This window comes from Plectropomus leopardus, chromosome 16 (assembly GCF_008729295.1).
Source record: "Plectropomus leopardus isolate mb chromosome 16, YSFRI_Pleo_2.0, whole genome shotgun sequence".
Taxonomy (NCBI): Eukaryota; Metazoa; Chordata; class Actinopteri; order Perciformes; family Serranidae; genus Plectropomus; species Plectropomus leopardus.
Genome location: NC_056478.1, coordinates 23,685,089 through 23,700,992, shown reverse-complemented (window position 1 = coordinate 23,700,992; position 15,904 = coordinate 23,685,089). Strand labels below are relative to the sequence as shown.

The 15,904-nt window shown below is 38.8% G+C and overlaps 1 protein-coding gene across 1 annotated transcript in view; it reads right to left on the bottom strand.

Moving 5' to 3' along the window:
* galnt14 (UDP-N-acetyl-alpha-D-galactosamine:polypeptide N-acetylgalactosaminyltransferase 14 (GalNAc-T14)) overlaps window positions 1-15,904 on the bottom strand; it is a 196,223-nt gene that overhangs the window by 78,526 nt on the left and 101,793 nt on the right. Inside the window, exon 3 of the mRNA XM_042503819.1 lies at window positions 2,594-2,692. Coding sequence (XP_042359753.1) covers window positions 2,594-2,692 — 99 coding nt within the window. The remainder of the gene's footprint in view (window positions 1-2,593; window positions 2,693-15,904) is intronic.

Here is a 15,904-nt window from a genome sequence, read left to right as displayed (position 1 = left end):
TCAAAAGCAGAGCAAAAGTGTGGATATGCAAGTATGTTCTATATGTTCTATGTTCTAAGGCAAACCTTACCTTTAGTCCTGCTGCTTAATTTTCCCAGAACTGCAACACAAAAATCCACTGCAGCCAAAAATCCTGTCCTTCACAATATTGTCATAATAAATGACATGCATGAAAAACTGTTGGCAAATCGCATAAATTAGCAAGCAAGGCCAACTATTACTCTTTACATTAATTTTTAATTTTAGCTAGATTTAATAAAGATTTCTCAGGGCCAGGGTTACATGCACATGAATATTCCTTGATTATTGCAAATATGATTATATTCTGAATTTCATGAGAGTCATAAAAACAGCATATTCCATTTATATATTCTAAATGAGGCTTTTTCCAACGTAAGCATTTTCTGAATAAGACGTGAGATTTGCCAGTATTTGTAGTATTATTTGGACACGTATGTAACCAGTTTAGAATGAGTATCTCAGCTGGGGTTTTTACTGCAGTTTGCGACACAGCCTCTCGTCGGCTCTGTGCGTTGTCATGGATACTCTGTACAAAAACACACTTGCCATCAGTTTGCAGGGCTCTGGTAAAAATGCATAAAGCAAATCCCACATTTATGGTTGGAAAACACACCTAATTTAAAATATTATAAAAGCCATGGATATCAACAGGATTTTATATATGAGAAAATATAACACCAACCTTTTCAAGAAGGGGGTTAAAGGAATGAAAGAAGGAGTCTGAGCTCCTCATGCGTTAGGAAACTGTCCTCATGCGTTAGGAAACTGTGAAAAAAATCCTACTTTAATGCAAAGAAGCAAAATGACAAGCGGCTCTCACTGTTTTACTTTTCCATATTTTTACATAATAAATGACGTTAGAGCACGTTAGTCGAAGTACGCACAGCTGCATGTAAATGGGATTGTTAGTGGAATATTTATATTCATTAGCCATGTAAACCGCTTATTAGGAATATTGTCTTTTTCGTCATGTAAACATACTCGCCGCTAACAACTATGTAATTCCACTGTTTGTTACAAACAATGTGCGATTTTAACATTTAGAGCATCAAGTCCTCAGAACTGCATATGGAAATATCTTGTTTTCATTTACTATTTTGATATATCTATCTGCACTTGAGGGCGTATAAAAACATAAAACATAAAATTTCTAAATCATAATGGATTATCTCTGCCATAAATATCTTTTAAACAAAAGATTTGTTCATCTCGAAATGTTCCCATGTCAAATACAAGCTGCTTGCAGCAGCAAAGACGCTTCAGAAGATACCGTGCATTCTGGTGAGCGAAAATGTTCCAAATTCACAAACTAAAAATAAAAGGCAGCGAAACTACTTCCAGCTCCAAGTCACCACCGGCAAACACACACACACACACACACACACAGACTTACATACGGAGTGCCAGAGCCAAAGGGAGCAGAGGGGCCCAGGGAGACAGATTGTCTTTTAATTGGTTGAAAACTGCAGAGCTTTGAGAAGGGCTGAAGGGGAGAATACACACACACACTCATAGAAAACACACATGCACACTTGCACAAGAAACACACAATGTCCTCTGTGATAGTAAGGAGACGTAGCCGGTCCCTGCTGATTGACTGGTATAATGAGCTGAACCATGGCCAAAACCTGGAGGTGTATGCGTGTGTGTGTGTGTATCTGTTTGTATTGTATATGTGAGCGGCAACCTGCTGATATCATCAAACTAAAACACAGAATGAAGGTTCAGAGATTGAGGGTCAGCAAAGAAAATGTGTGTGTGTGTGTGTGTGTGTGTGTGTAAAGGTTTGTTTTGCTGTAGCATCACTGTATCTCTACTGTAACTTCTGGCAGCTCAGTGTTCTTTAATCATCAGCCAACATTTACACTGGCAGGTTTCTGAAAACTGAATTTCATTAAAGTAATTTCAAAGTGAAGATGCTGATATCTAATTTTCGACCAGAATTTAATGTCATTTTGCAGTTTGCAATGCCAACTGCATCAGTTCCTTAAATACAAGTTGTACATGCAAATACAAACACAGATACATATACAATATATACATACATGTATATATTGTATATGTATATTAACACAATTACACTTTACACCTCTTCAGGTGTTAGAAAATAATCAAACCCCACCTCTTTAAATATACAATCGCGATGGAACTTTTTTTTTATGATTTCCAAAATAAAACTTGAATGTATTCCCAAATTCAAGTTTTCCAGCTGAATGAGCAAAGAAAATTTCACATTGGAAGATGCTGCAGGGACAGCTGCCTTGTCCAGAGCTTCTTCTCAAATTTGCTTTTTTGGTTCCTTTTTTGTTGTATTTGTTCCCTATATTTTAACTTCTGCATTATTCATGTCTTGGAGTCTCCATTTTTGCTTACATTATTTTCTTTTTTTATACATATTTAATAAGAATTGTTGGGGAGAGCCTGACATCTGACATTTTCATTGCCAAGTTCTGCTTCTCTGTAATTGTTTTGTCTTTGACAATAGGTAACTTGAACCTGGTGTGTGTGTGTGTGTGTGTGTGTGTGTGTGTTTGCGTGTGTGTGTGTGTGTGTGTGTGTGTGTGTGTGTTACCTCCTGATGGTGCGCAGAAGGGTGGATCTGGCCTCATTGTGGAAGGTGATGATGATGGATGTTGGAGAAAGATCAGAGTCATAATGAAGAGTGGTGCACCTACAGAGAGAGAGAAAGAGAATGATTGAACATGATATTTGATCCATCGAAAGGCATGTCCCATATTTAGGCAAAACTACTGCTATAAGCGCATCTCAATGCCATCCTTTAAAAAAGAAATAAAATAAAATAGCATGTGAATGTAACAGTTAAGTTCACAACTTAAGTTGATGTTCTCTTTTAAAGAATCTGTTTTTTTTTCTAATTGAATATAATGAAAGTTCTGGAATTAGGAATCTAAGATATAGAATGAAAATAAACAGTTTTGGCATGTGTGTCCAAAATGTTAAATGAGCTGTGGTGATCAGACAAGACCTGTTGAAGATGAATTACTGATAACCAGCCAGAGCTCATTAAAATACACCACACAACAATGTAAGAGTGTGTGTGGTGTGTGCTGCCTTCGCTGGGTCAGCAGCCTGTTCTTCTGAAAGAGCAGAGGCACACACACACACACACACAGTATAATGAGAAGACTGGCCTTTACCTATCAGATTGATGGATTGGTGACATTTTCAAACAGAAACAGTCTGCTTGCTCTCTTCTAGCCTTCATTTTTAAAAACCTCACCTTTCACAAGTGTGTGTGTGTGTGTGTGTGTGTGCGTGTGTGTAAATTGTCCATGTAAAAGTTAACGCAACACACTGCACCATTGCCCAGTTTGACGCGTGGCTCTCTGCTGCCTAAATCCACACTTATACGGTGTGTTTCATTATTTTTGTATTGAAGGTGTTGAGGGTGAAATATTCAATTGAAAACAAAAAAAAAGTTTGATTGGTTTTTGCATTTTTTTTTACACTTAGAAACATTTGGGTATCATGGTGGGGTGAAACGCCTGGAATGAAAAGTAGGATTTGCCCTTTCATTTATTTCTAAGTAATTAGTGCCATACCTAAATTAAAACTGGCCGAATGAACTGGCTGAAAGACTGAACTTTCTGTAAAAAAAATAATGAAAGCTCTCTGATTGCCCTCTCATCCCTTAAAGGCGCAAAATGGTTTAGTCCACCCCTGCACTATGATAAGTCTCGAACACTGCTGGAACTAAGTGGGGGACAGCTTAAGCTGCTGGAGCACCACCATACTTTGTCACTGTTTCTGTAGGAAAGGGACAGAAATGGGTTCTGGAGAGGAGAGGAGAGGAGAGGAGAGGAGAAGAAAAGTTTCAAAAGCTATGTGGGAGAGACACAGATCAAGAGAGGAAGAGTGTGCATCGCAGGGCCCAGACTTTGGTTCTATGGCCCTGACTGTACAGACAGAAAAGATTAAAAATATCAGTTGCCTGTTTACAGATCATGAGAAAACATGGCATATGAGGCATTATTCAGAAGGTACATGATCTAACAATAGCAATATCTGCCCTTCAAAAACATTAATCAATTATAAAACAACTGTGATCTTATGACATACAAACTGAGAGACATACATATTACAATTTAGAAGTTTAAACTTGATTTGCTGTCTGGCACAAAAAAAGTTATAATTACTTACAGAAAAAGTTGTAACATAAGTAATTCTATTTCTGCAGAGACAGAACTGTATTGTTAATATTTTCCATTTAATCATTTAAACTTGGTTTTGGCTTTAAACTCATAGGGTATCATTTTTTGGGATCATAACATCAAACTCTAAGTGTTGTAACTAACCGTAAACATTTTCTACATTCATTAAACACAAAAAGTGACAGCAATACAACACAACTACAAAGCCACATTTATTATAACTGCCACACATATCTCTCACACATAACCCTAGCCCTTGCCAACAAAAAAAATGTTAGGAAGATTTTCTCTGCGGCTGCCTCACTTTGTAGTTTAAAAAGATAAGATATATATTTTTTACAGAAAGATTTTAGCTTGTGTAGCTCAGAGGAAAGAAATCTGTCAAAGGGCATCAACAAAATGTTTGAACTGGCCAAACTTTGTAGAGATTCTAGCTTTTTATCTGTTTATCTGTCCAACCAAAATTCACACATGCAACTCTTTCCCCTTTTTTTTGTTGTTCGGTTATGTCTAAAGAATTCTGCATTATATTCCCCAACAAATACTGCTTAATATGGACTCTCGCAGACTTGTGTGTGAATTATTGGTTCCAAATATCCAACATATTGTGGCTCAGTTCCTACAAAAAACCCAGCATGTGCCGTCGAAGTGTCCTTGAGCCAAACATTGAACCACCTCCTGTGATTTGCTGTGGGGTTAGAACACAAGCTCAGCTCCTAATTTGTTGTATTAACAGGTCGGCACGCAGGATCAGTCAGTGCACTCGAGCACCCGGCTGTGAAATAATACAATCAGCACCTCATTAACTCGCAATTTGATTTTTTTTTTTTTTTTTTTTAGTTTAGAGGCATGATGATTAAGTGGGGAAACAATATCGGCAAAGCAGATTACAGAATGTGGAGAAAAAAACCATCAGAAATAAGTGTATGATTCATGCTCTTACAGCTGTAAAATGTTCATGTAGCGATGCAAGGAGAGGGTTCAGCGTCCTGCTCGAGGGCACGTTGGCCAGTTTAAATCGATGTTTGTTAGCCTCTCTTTCTTACTTTCTATACTGTCCTCCTCCATACCTATCTTTCTTCTCTATGCTTTCCTCTCCTCTTTTATTGCATCCTAACTACCACTGTCGTCTTTTTTCCTCTTCGTGTTAATTTTCATTTGTTCTGTTTTGCTTTACTCCAAACATTTCCTTCTTCTTGCTTTTTCTTCCCTTCTGTTTTTCCTCTCTCTTTATATTTTCTTCTATCTTAATGCTTTCATCCAAAACTCATTCTAGTCCTCCCTCGTCTCTCTCTTCCGCCGTTTTCTTGTCTTTTTGTTTTTCTTTGCTCGCCTCCCTTCTTTAGTTTTCATTATTGTCATTCATCCTCTCTTTTCAATGTGTATCCATCTATCTATCATTACTGACGTCCTTTATCTACTGCGTACCTTTCTTGTCCTTTACTATTTCCAACCATCCTTCTGTTTTTCTTGCTATTGTTTCCTTCTTTTTATCAGTCTTTTATTTTTTCAGTTCCTGCACTTGTGGCTTTTTCAGTTCTTTCTTTTCCTGTTTACTTTGTTTTTCCACTTTCTTAACTGCATTATCAGCTGCATTTTCTATCATCAAATCATTAGATTTATGAATGAAATTAAACATGATTTAAGGACTGAAAGACATATAACAGAAAAGAATAAAAGTTGAACCAACTGCACTTTTTGTGAGTTGCAGACACATACATACTTTGGGAACAAGAGATTTTTGAATTGGAGGCCAGAACACGCTGCAAGCAGGCTGTTGTCACTTTGCATTCAGATTTCTTTCTGTCTTTCTTTGCTCCCCCTCCCTTCTTCCGTTCCTCTTTGCTCTGCCATTGTTTCCATCAATCTCCTAGTGAGAATAGGAATATGCACTGTATATATTTGTCATATCATATCCCATCATGCCCCTCTCTGCCTCCTCCATCCCTCTATCGCCTCGTCTCCATCTCCGGTTTTTCTGCAGTTGATTTATTCAGCAGCTCTACCAGAGAGGAACGATGAGAAGATAAAGACGAGCCACTACTGCGTGTGTGTATGTGTGTGCGAATGAGAAAGAAAAAGAGGGAGAGAGAGAGAGAGAGAGAGGGAGAGACAGAGAGAGAGAGACACAATGACAGACAGGCAGAGAGAGAGACAGACAGAGATGTACAGATAAAAGTTGTGCTGACAGATGACTGATGTTGAAGCTGATATGAACAAGCTTCCATACTCCCAGAGCGCATGTATGTGTGTGTGCGTGTGCGTGTGTGTGTGTGTGTGTGTGTGCACTAACTTCCTGATGCATCAAAGCTCAAGAGAGCACACACACACACACATACACACACACACTGGGATGAAAACAGGAGGAAATGCAGGAGAAAAAAAGTGATGAGGAAGAGAAGAGGGACAGGAGGAAATGGAGAAGGGGGTAAATAATGTGTAAGGAAAGAGAGGAAAGTAGGATGAAAGGAGGTATAAAGAATGAATAAAGGAGAGAATAGGAGGTGAGAAGAAGAAAAGCGAGAAGATAAAATCGAGGTGAGAGGGTATGAGCAAATATGAGAAAGGGGAAGAGAGGAGAGATTAGGAGAGGATGTATGGAGGGAAAAGATGAGGAAAACAGAGAGGGAAGGATGAAGAGTGAGGAGAGAGCCTCGATGAGACAAGGGAGAGGACAGGGGAAGAGAGAATAGGAGGAGAGAAGAGACATAATAAGGACATAAAAAACAGAGAAGATGGAAGAGGACAGGAGACAAGAACGGGAGAGAAAATAAAGGAGAGGAGAGAGGACAGGAAAAGAGGAGGAGAATGTAAGATCAGAGAGAGGCGAGCGATGGGGATGAGGAAGAGAAGCAATGTGCGAAAGCAAATGAAAACAAGGTAAAAGGAGAGGAGGACATACACTATGGATGGAAGAAGAGAAGTGTGTGAAAAACAGCTGAAAAACGAGTAAAAGAAAAAAAAATAGTGGAGAAATTGTTGGAATAGTGGAGAAAAACTGTTAATGAAGAGAGGGTGACAGCACTGTCACAAGAATAAAATGTTGGCATTGTAAGTTTTTTCAAACCATAGATACTTTGCATTTAACATTTCATTTCATTTCAGTATCATAGTTGAGATTATGTATATTAGCTAATGTAGGGGACAACTGTTCAGGACTAACAAAGCCTGGTATTTTTTACACGAGAGTTCAGGACATTTTCAAACGGTCTGTGGTGACAAAAGCATTATGAAACTGAAAATTGAAATAAACATCGCAGCATATCCGCTCCATATGAAAGTTTACAAATGGTACATACTGTATCTGGTTTTTAGAAACATACAGTGCCAACAATTATTCTGGCAATTGGGCTGAGGGTGAGAAGAAGAGAAAATGACACTAGAGGAAACAAAAGGAGAAAAAGTTTCCAAATAAATGAAAAAGAGAGTAGCTAAAAGGGACAGAAATTTTAAGAATGACTTAAAAAGTACCAAAAATCATAGAGAAATCTATGAAGTCCACTGAAGATAAAAACAAGAAGCAAACACAAAAAGACCACCAGGGGGAAACTGTTATGTCTAATTCTTGGTGGAAAAGCTTGTGCTGAGCCACAGAGATGAGTTGCGGGGCTTAGAGAGACACAGCAGATACCAGCCTTTTATATACTGCTGTACTGGCGTCTCTCTTTCATTAAGTATAGAGGTACTGAGGTTTATAATGGAGCTCTGTCAATCTCAGTTACACAAACTTCAATAGCAAGTTTTGTGCTGTTGTTGTGACATGATGCTTGCAATCTGCTCCATTTTTTACACTGTATATGCCTGGCATGCGCAAAATGCAAAGGTATTGTAGAACTCCGGGGGGTCTCCACAGGTCAGAAGAGTTTCAAATATGACTTGAAATAGCTTGTTACGGTCACACTGCACATTTAATGTTTGCAGGGAAGCTCAGACATCCCTCACAGGTCATATTTTTGTAAAAGTAGAAACAAATGTCATGTTTAGAGTCCCAGCTTGTAGCAAAAGCAACGTGTCGATCCAAGCGGTGACTCCTGTCTGACCCTGATGTGTCCAGGTTACGTCCTCACGTCAGTGTGCGTTACCATGGTTACCAAAAGCATTTAAAGAAGCAGTCCACAGAGAGGCAGTAAAACATAGACTAAATCTTTCACTACCCAATGCAATCACAAATCTAGAGCTTCATTGTCTTCCAAACAAAGCTAACCATTTTAAAGCTGCATGTCCCCACACTGTCCACAGGTTGATCACAGGCAAGAGATGAAAACAAAATAGGAGGTGTAAACGTGGAGGAGACAAGGAAAGCAAAGACAAAGAAGAAAAAAGGGAGAAAGGGGAAAAGAAAACAAAATGAAGAAAAGTTTAAAAAAGAGTACAGAAGGTAAAAGAAAGGATGACCATAAAGAATACTAGGAGAGGAGAAAAAAGGAAAATAAGAGTGGAGCGATGAGCAGAGTGTTTACTGTATTTCTGTCCAGATGGTGCGAAAATCATTCATATTTGATGAGCGGCACCATTTGAGGAGGGGATGTTGTTTGTTTGCGTGTCTGTGCGTGCGTCTGTGCGTCTGTGTGTGTGTGTGTGTGATTGTGTGTGAATTATGGTTCATCAAAGTTCATTTGGAGGTGAGATAAAAAAATGAAAGGAGGTCAACACACACACACACTAAGACACACACACACACACACATAGTCCCTCTCTGCGGGCGGTGCAGCAGACCTGTCAAAGTGTGTGTTCGTGCTAAAAAATACTAATGGCCACTGATGTAGCCCTGAGATACTGCCAGACTTTTTCACATACACACACACACACGCATGCACGCACGCACGCACGCACACACACACACACGCACACACACACCTCCCTACCTGCAGCCTCTGATTAACACCTCTAAAGCTCTCCTGCCTCTCCGTCCTTCACTTGTTCTGCCTCTCAGCTTTTTTCTGTTCTCTTTTTTCAAAGTTTCTTTCATTTTTTCTGCACCCTGTCTAGCCCTCTTTGTTTCTCAGTCTCCTGTGTTTTTGTCTCACTCGCGGCTGAAAAGAAGGAAACACAAAAACACAAAGACTTGGAGTTAATGTAAGAAAGTAGTGAGTTAGAACAGTGGATTGGGGGTAAATTCTGCCACAAAAGAGCTAAATGCTTCACCGCTATATTAAACCTCTGCAAAGTCGACCCTGACTGACACTGAGCCAAGTCCTCCAACCTGAACAACAGCAAATGTTTGCCATTGCTTTTCAAAATGACCCATAAGAGCAATTCCTGATCTGGAATGTAGGTTGCATCAGTGGCAGTTCTAGACCAGTTTTACTGGGGGGGCCAGGCTGGGGCCAAGGGTTTTGTCAAAGGGACACATTAAACCCGGGCAAAAGACACAAAGACAAGCGTTCAAGCATTCAAAATCTTTAGTTTATATAATAATATTGTACAACAGTATTCCAGTTGCAGTTAAGCTTTGTTTGAATATGTTAGTTACAATTTTCTACAATATTGCAAACCAAATAAAACATTCTTGTTGGCTTCAGCAACAAAGCAGTGTTTAAGCCTTCAACATTTTTAGTTCAGTATAAAGTACAATAACATCAAAAATACCATTATTGGTATTTGTTTCAGAAACAATACGGAAAATGAAAATGAAATAAATCAATAAGAGCTTCAGCTAAAGCCTTTATAAGGCTAGTCTAGAGGGTCTCTGCATCCCAGTCTATTTACCTTTATAGGATTTCACATTACAGCAACTGTATTCTGCGGTTTTGGTGATTTCTGGCAAACCGATCAATTCTTTATTCTTGCTTCTGCCTCTCGTCAAGTGATCAGTGTAGTAGCCTATTTTTCGAGTCATCTGTGCATCATCCAGCCAGGGATCCGACTGGAAGCAAATGCCACATGCATTTGTTCCGCATTTCGCGGCAGAGCTAATCGCAATTTTTATTATTTATATTTTTGCTCGGAGTGGGGGGGCCACAGGGGGGTCCAGGTTCAGTGTTACAGGGGCACTGGCCCCTGTTGGCCCCTCCCCAGAACTGCCATTGGATTGCATCACTTTTTATTGCTTTCTAAAACTGCCTGTACTAACCAATCAGAGGAAGAGTAGGGTGAGTCATATCTTTGTTTTATGTCATCTTGGGGGTCACAAAGGCTTGACATCATTTTGGAGCGCAGTTCTATCTCTTCAATCAATTCATTCCTCTGTGAAGTTTAAGCTGTTTTTCTGTGACCTGCAATAATTTTGGCAGCTGCAAAAAAATTATTGATATTTTACATTATAACTGAGGAAAAGAGTCCAATCTTAAATGTGATAATGCTGGTCTGAGTTGCAGGCTTTTAGCAAAGCTGTAGACTCAAGATTAAACTGAATTTGATCCACAACAATTAACAAAAAATTGATTTCACTTGATTGCCTGAAAATGTGATTTGGCAGGAAAGGCCATGTGGAGTCTGAAGCAGCGAGACTTAACTTACTAATGACTTAGAAAACGGCTCAGGCCATTAGCACATGGTTAACAGGACATTGATTTCTTCTCTTTGTAGTCAATATTCTTAATTTCCTCAGTTCCTGTGTCATCCTTTGTATATTTGCAAACTATGCAGAAGCAGTGAACTCCACATGCAAAAACAGAAAAGTGCTTACAGTGTGCAAATACAGCACTCTCTGAGGAGATAATATAAGACGACTAGGAAGAGTATGAAATATATTTTTTCAATGAGAAAATCTTAAGAATAAACATGTGGAATGGTAAGTGAAATATCATTTTGTTTTTACTTGGGCAGCCTGATATGAAACAATGTCAGTTTAATCTGAGCAAAGTCACAGAACGCCTGCTGGAGTAAGATATTTTGGTAAGCTTTTCACCTCTGCCCTTTCTTTCTTTCTCTTCCTACTATCTCTGTCTCACTCCTATTCAGGTGTTCACAGAGGAGAAGATGGCCTAGTTTTGGCTGGTTAGGCAACAGCCATTTACATATTTACACACACACACACACACACACACACACACGTAGCTGGTGAATGAGGGAGCAAGGGATTTCTCTCCTCTTGATTGAGAGAAAGAAAAGAAAAGAGAAAAGAGACAGCGAGGGACAGTTGATAATACCTCATTTCTTCTTTTACTGGAAAATTCCATTAGGAAAATTTCCGAGCCAATGACTCCAATGAATGAATAGCTCAAATGAATAGTTCAGTGGATTCAACTATTTTAATTGAAGCAGGTTAAATCCCCAAAAGGAGAGTGGGAGAGGGAGTGTACATACTCTGCAAAAGGAAAACTGACTTAGCTGTGGCCTCATATTCACTGTTTTCTGCTGCCAAAGTTGAGATTTGAGTTTATTCAGTTTCTAACAATAACGTCATTCACAATGTTGTTTACTCCCAAACGCACACACAGACCCATATAAACACATCAAGGTTGGATGAAACTTTAATTCATATTGTATTACATCTCAGTAGACTAAGAACTCCAGGATCAACACAATAAACTACTTACTAAACAACTCTTTGGTACAAGATGAATTGACTCGATCTTTCTCTTAATAGACAGTTGAATTATGAGCAAGAAAATGCAATTATTCAGTTAATCAATTAATTCAATGCACCAATTAGTCTTACTATGACAGTCTTGGTTGATCTGGTACAAGGGGTTATCTTAGGGTCTAGAGAGTGAAACTAAACCCGGCTTTCTTTTTCATTTTGCACTCATACATGCGCTCACACACACACTCACACTCAAGCCCTTTTTCATTCACTGGTCACCTCTGATGCTCACACATGCAGTGATTTGGACACTGCTGTGATGCTACTGGATATTAATACTGCTGCTATCTGCCAACATTCATATACCCTGTGGTTACCTTGTGACTAAAAAGTCACTACTTCAACTCCTCCTACCCTAACTCCTCCACAGCTCCACCCTCTCATCCAAGTATTGTCATTTTTGTCACTAGAAGCGAAGATAATTAAAATGCCAAACCTGACACTTCAAAATGGGAGTACGCAATGTCTTGGGTGTGGTGTAACCATTAGAGTATGATGGCTAATGTCAGCAAACAAATATTGCTGTGTTTCTGCCATTACTTTGTCTCTTCACTATTTGTGCTGCTGTTGCAGTACACTTTAGCGTGTACCCTGATCATGTTATTGTCACTTGATCCCCTTTGCCCCCTAAAGATAGTAAGGAAGGGTAGAGCAGAAGAGGCTAAGTTCGAGTCAAAATATCATCAAAATGACATTTCTGCAAACTGTATTTTGAGAGTCAAGAACAACCTGAGCCACAGATTAGTCATTTTAACCCAGCCATGACATTGGGACAATGAGGCTACTACAAACAATGAATGCAAGGAAGCTATTTTATTCAAAATCAAAATACAGCACTTTTTTTGTAAACCGATGGAATCTCCCTTGTTGACAGTCGCACGTCAGTATTTAGAGACAGATGGTGAAGTTGTCACAGTCATCAAAAGAGTCACGGCTTTAAAAGGGAGATCTGATTTTGGATGCTTCATTATCATCACTCAATAACTGTCCTAGTGCATTATCATAAGATAAATATTCCTTCTGATCTGAGCTAAATTGGGCCAAGTAAACAGATTTAACTGCAGACTCTGATCTGATCCATTTAAAGGGATTTCACTAACAGACACTGTGAAAGTGCCATCATTTAATGCTATTGTTTAAATAATAGTGTACAACTTAAAATGAATGAATGTGCAGTAACGACTAACGTGTAATCAAGTTCAGTAATAAAGAAGTTCAGTATTTCTTTTACTGTCATTATGATCTTTTTTTAACTTTTGTTTCGTTTTGAAAGAGCGCCATAAAGCAACTAAATTTAGCGGAAGAGGAGGAGGAGGAGGCGAGATTGTCACACATACTGCAAATCCTGGCGAAAAATACAGAGGGAGAGCATCTTCCAAACTAACTCAAACACCCACTGTCAGATTAAAAAGAGAATCCTGTCACCCAGGAGGGCTTGTTTAGGCCTCTCCGACAGGCAAACCTGAGAAACATGATCCCCACGGCGAGAACGCTAAAAGCGGCTTATAAAGTAGATGCATGATGGTTTCAGAGCGAAGCAAAACTTAAGGACTAGTTGTTATTAGTGAAGTTAAGAAATGGGAAGATGGTGTCAGAGATGAACAAAGGCAGAGATTTTCACGTACGACAGAAGATAGGATGCTTTTTTTATTTTAACAACTCCCGGGGCTCCTCTGGTTCCTTGTTAGTGCTGCTGCGATCCCCCAGCGGAGCGAGAGAGGCTCGTGTTTTCCAGAGTTTTCTGACTGTTTAAAAAACATGAGGCGGGAACTGCTGGGAGAGATGCTTCACCCCTGTGCTGCTTATATATTCATGCTTTACAGTTCCACAACTCCAACTGCTTCTGACTCTGTGTGTGTGTGTGTGTGTGCAGCATGTGTGTTTATGCATAGGTATTTATACTTGTGCACATACATTTTGCATGAATTTGAGTTTGCGTATTGTCATGTACACATATTCAAAGTGTTTTTGTGGGTGTAGAATGTGTATGTGTAGGTGTGTAATTAATATAATTGATGCATACAGTGCTGAAAGACCAGAGGATGTTTTAATTAACCAAACAGGGAAGCACATGAAATTACCTATTGTATCATGTAATAATGCATGTAAAACCTCCACCAACTCTTACACAACAGGTGTTTTCAGCCATTTAATTGGTCAAAGATACAAAGACATTGACCGGTCTCTCTACGATCTCTTGTTTTTCTTTTCCACCTCTTGTGGGATCTAGTTAGCTGCCTTTCTTTTCTTTCATTTCATATTGTTATATAAGTAAACCTCTTTGAAGAAACTTTGCAGTCAGACAGCACACATGAGTGGGTATCTGTGCCGTTAAAGGAATCCCACGAGGAAGTTCTTCACTGGGATTTTAGCAACTGGTCCAAAGCCGAGCCGAGCTGCTTTATCAAAGGAAAACCTGTGATAATAATATGAAGATATGCAGTTTATTTGTGTACTAGATGATTTTACTGTGTACAGTGTTATATCTTTACTACATTATGTTTGTACTTGCTTCTTTGATGCTTCAATTACCCCATGTGGAGTACATAAAGTGCATCTTAAAAAGTCTATCTTGCTACTACAACAATGGTACTACTACAGCAAATGCAACTACAGTTTCAGTAATCAGTTTCACTTTCAGTCTACTGCTTTCTCCTCTACAACTGATAATCCTGTTACCTATTAAAAGTACTGTAATCACTTTGCTACTACTACTACTACTACTATTTTTACTAATTCCATAATCACCACATGTACAACAACTGCCTCTAGGAACAGTTCTACTACTAATTGATTGATTGATTTGTGTATTTAAGTTTCATGTACTTAGTTGTGCCCAGCCCACAATGGCTTATAAGACACTGACGATAACGATGCAAGAATACAAAGATGGTCACATAGCCTATTCTAATACATCCACAAATTTATACAAGTGGCATTTCAAAACATACAAATCAATAAGCATTTGAAAATATACAAATCAATAATAGACAATTGTACTATTATAGTGGATACAGTGTTTTCTGTCGTAATATCCATGCATTTTCACTGAATCTGACGAAGGTATAAATCTCCTCCACACAGAACCATCTCAACATATCACACTCAGCCAACCAAAATAAGTCAGGGCTCTTCGCCTGAACTTTTCCAAACAAATGCTTTCTCAGGTCACTATACATAGGGCAGTAGAACAAAAAATGAAATTCATCCTTGACAGCTTCAAGATCACACAAAACACACAAATGCTGCCCTTCAGGAATACCTTTATACCGACTTCTATTGCCAGAGGCAAGGTACCAGATCTTAACTGAGCACACAGGGACCCCCGTCCCCTTCTTAAGTTTTATGTTAAATAAGGTTTTGTGTAGTAATCTTCTTTAATTTCAACATCATTTCTGAGTTTTGGCTGATTCCCAATCTCTCCCTGCCAACATTTCCTATGAAGGTGTAGTCTTTTTTGTTTGACTGCATTTATTTTACACTTTGATTATTAATGAAAATATAATGTAACTGTATAAAAGAAAGTATTGCAGGAATGTCTATTCACGGAGGGTAATTGTGTGCTCGATCCCACTTTCATCTGGCAACTGAGCAAAAAGGTTCCAAAGCCAAAACATTTCACATCTTCGCTTTGGCAGACAGAATTCCCATCCCTGCTAAAGCTACTTTCATTACTTCCACATCCAGTAGTATTTCTTTTTGGGGTTTTTTTGGAAACGTATGACAGACACAGCTACTGCTACTGCCTCCAGCACTCTTACCACTGCTGCTACAACAACCACTACTTACTTGTGAACACTACTGCTATTACTATGACTGTGACTACCACTTCTGCTACTACCACTCATACTATCAACGGTTCATTACAACTGCTGCTACTTTTATCACTACTCATAAAGCTTTTGTACACTCACCAGCCTACCGCCACTATCACTACAACTACTCAATTAGAAAAAACAGTGCCACTGGGGATGTAAGACAATGTCTATACACTCGAGTATTGAGATATGTTTTGAGAAACTGTATTGATTGTTTTTAACTTTTTACAATTTACATTTTCTTAATTTGTTTACCTAAAGACTTATGCAAGTACTTTTAAAACGATTTTTAACTGATATAGTCAAATGTTAATTCCTTTGAAAAGTAGTGCTGTGATGTTGGATGTAACAGAGGTGTGATAAAT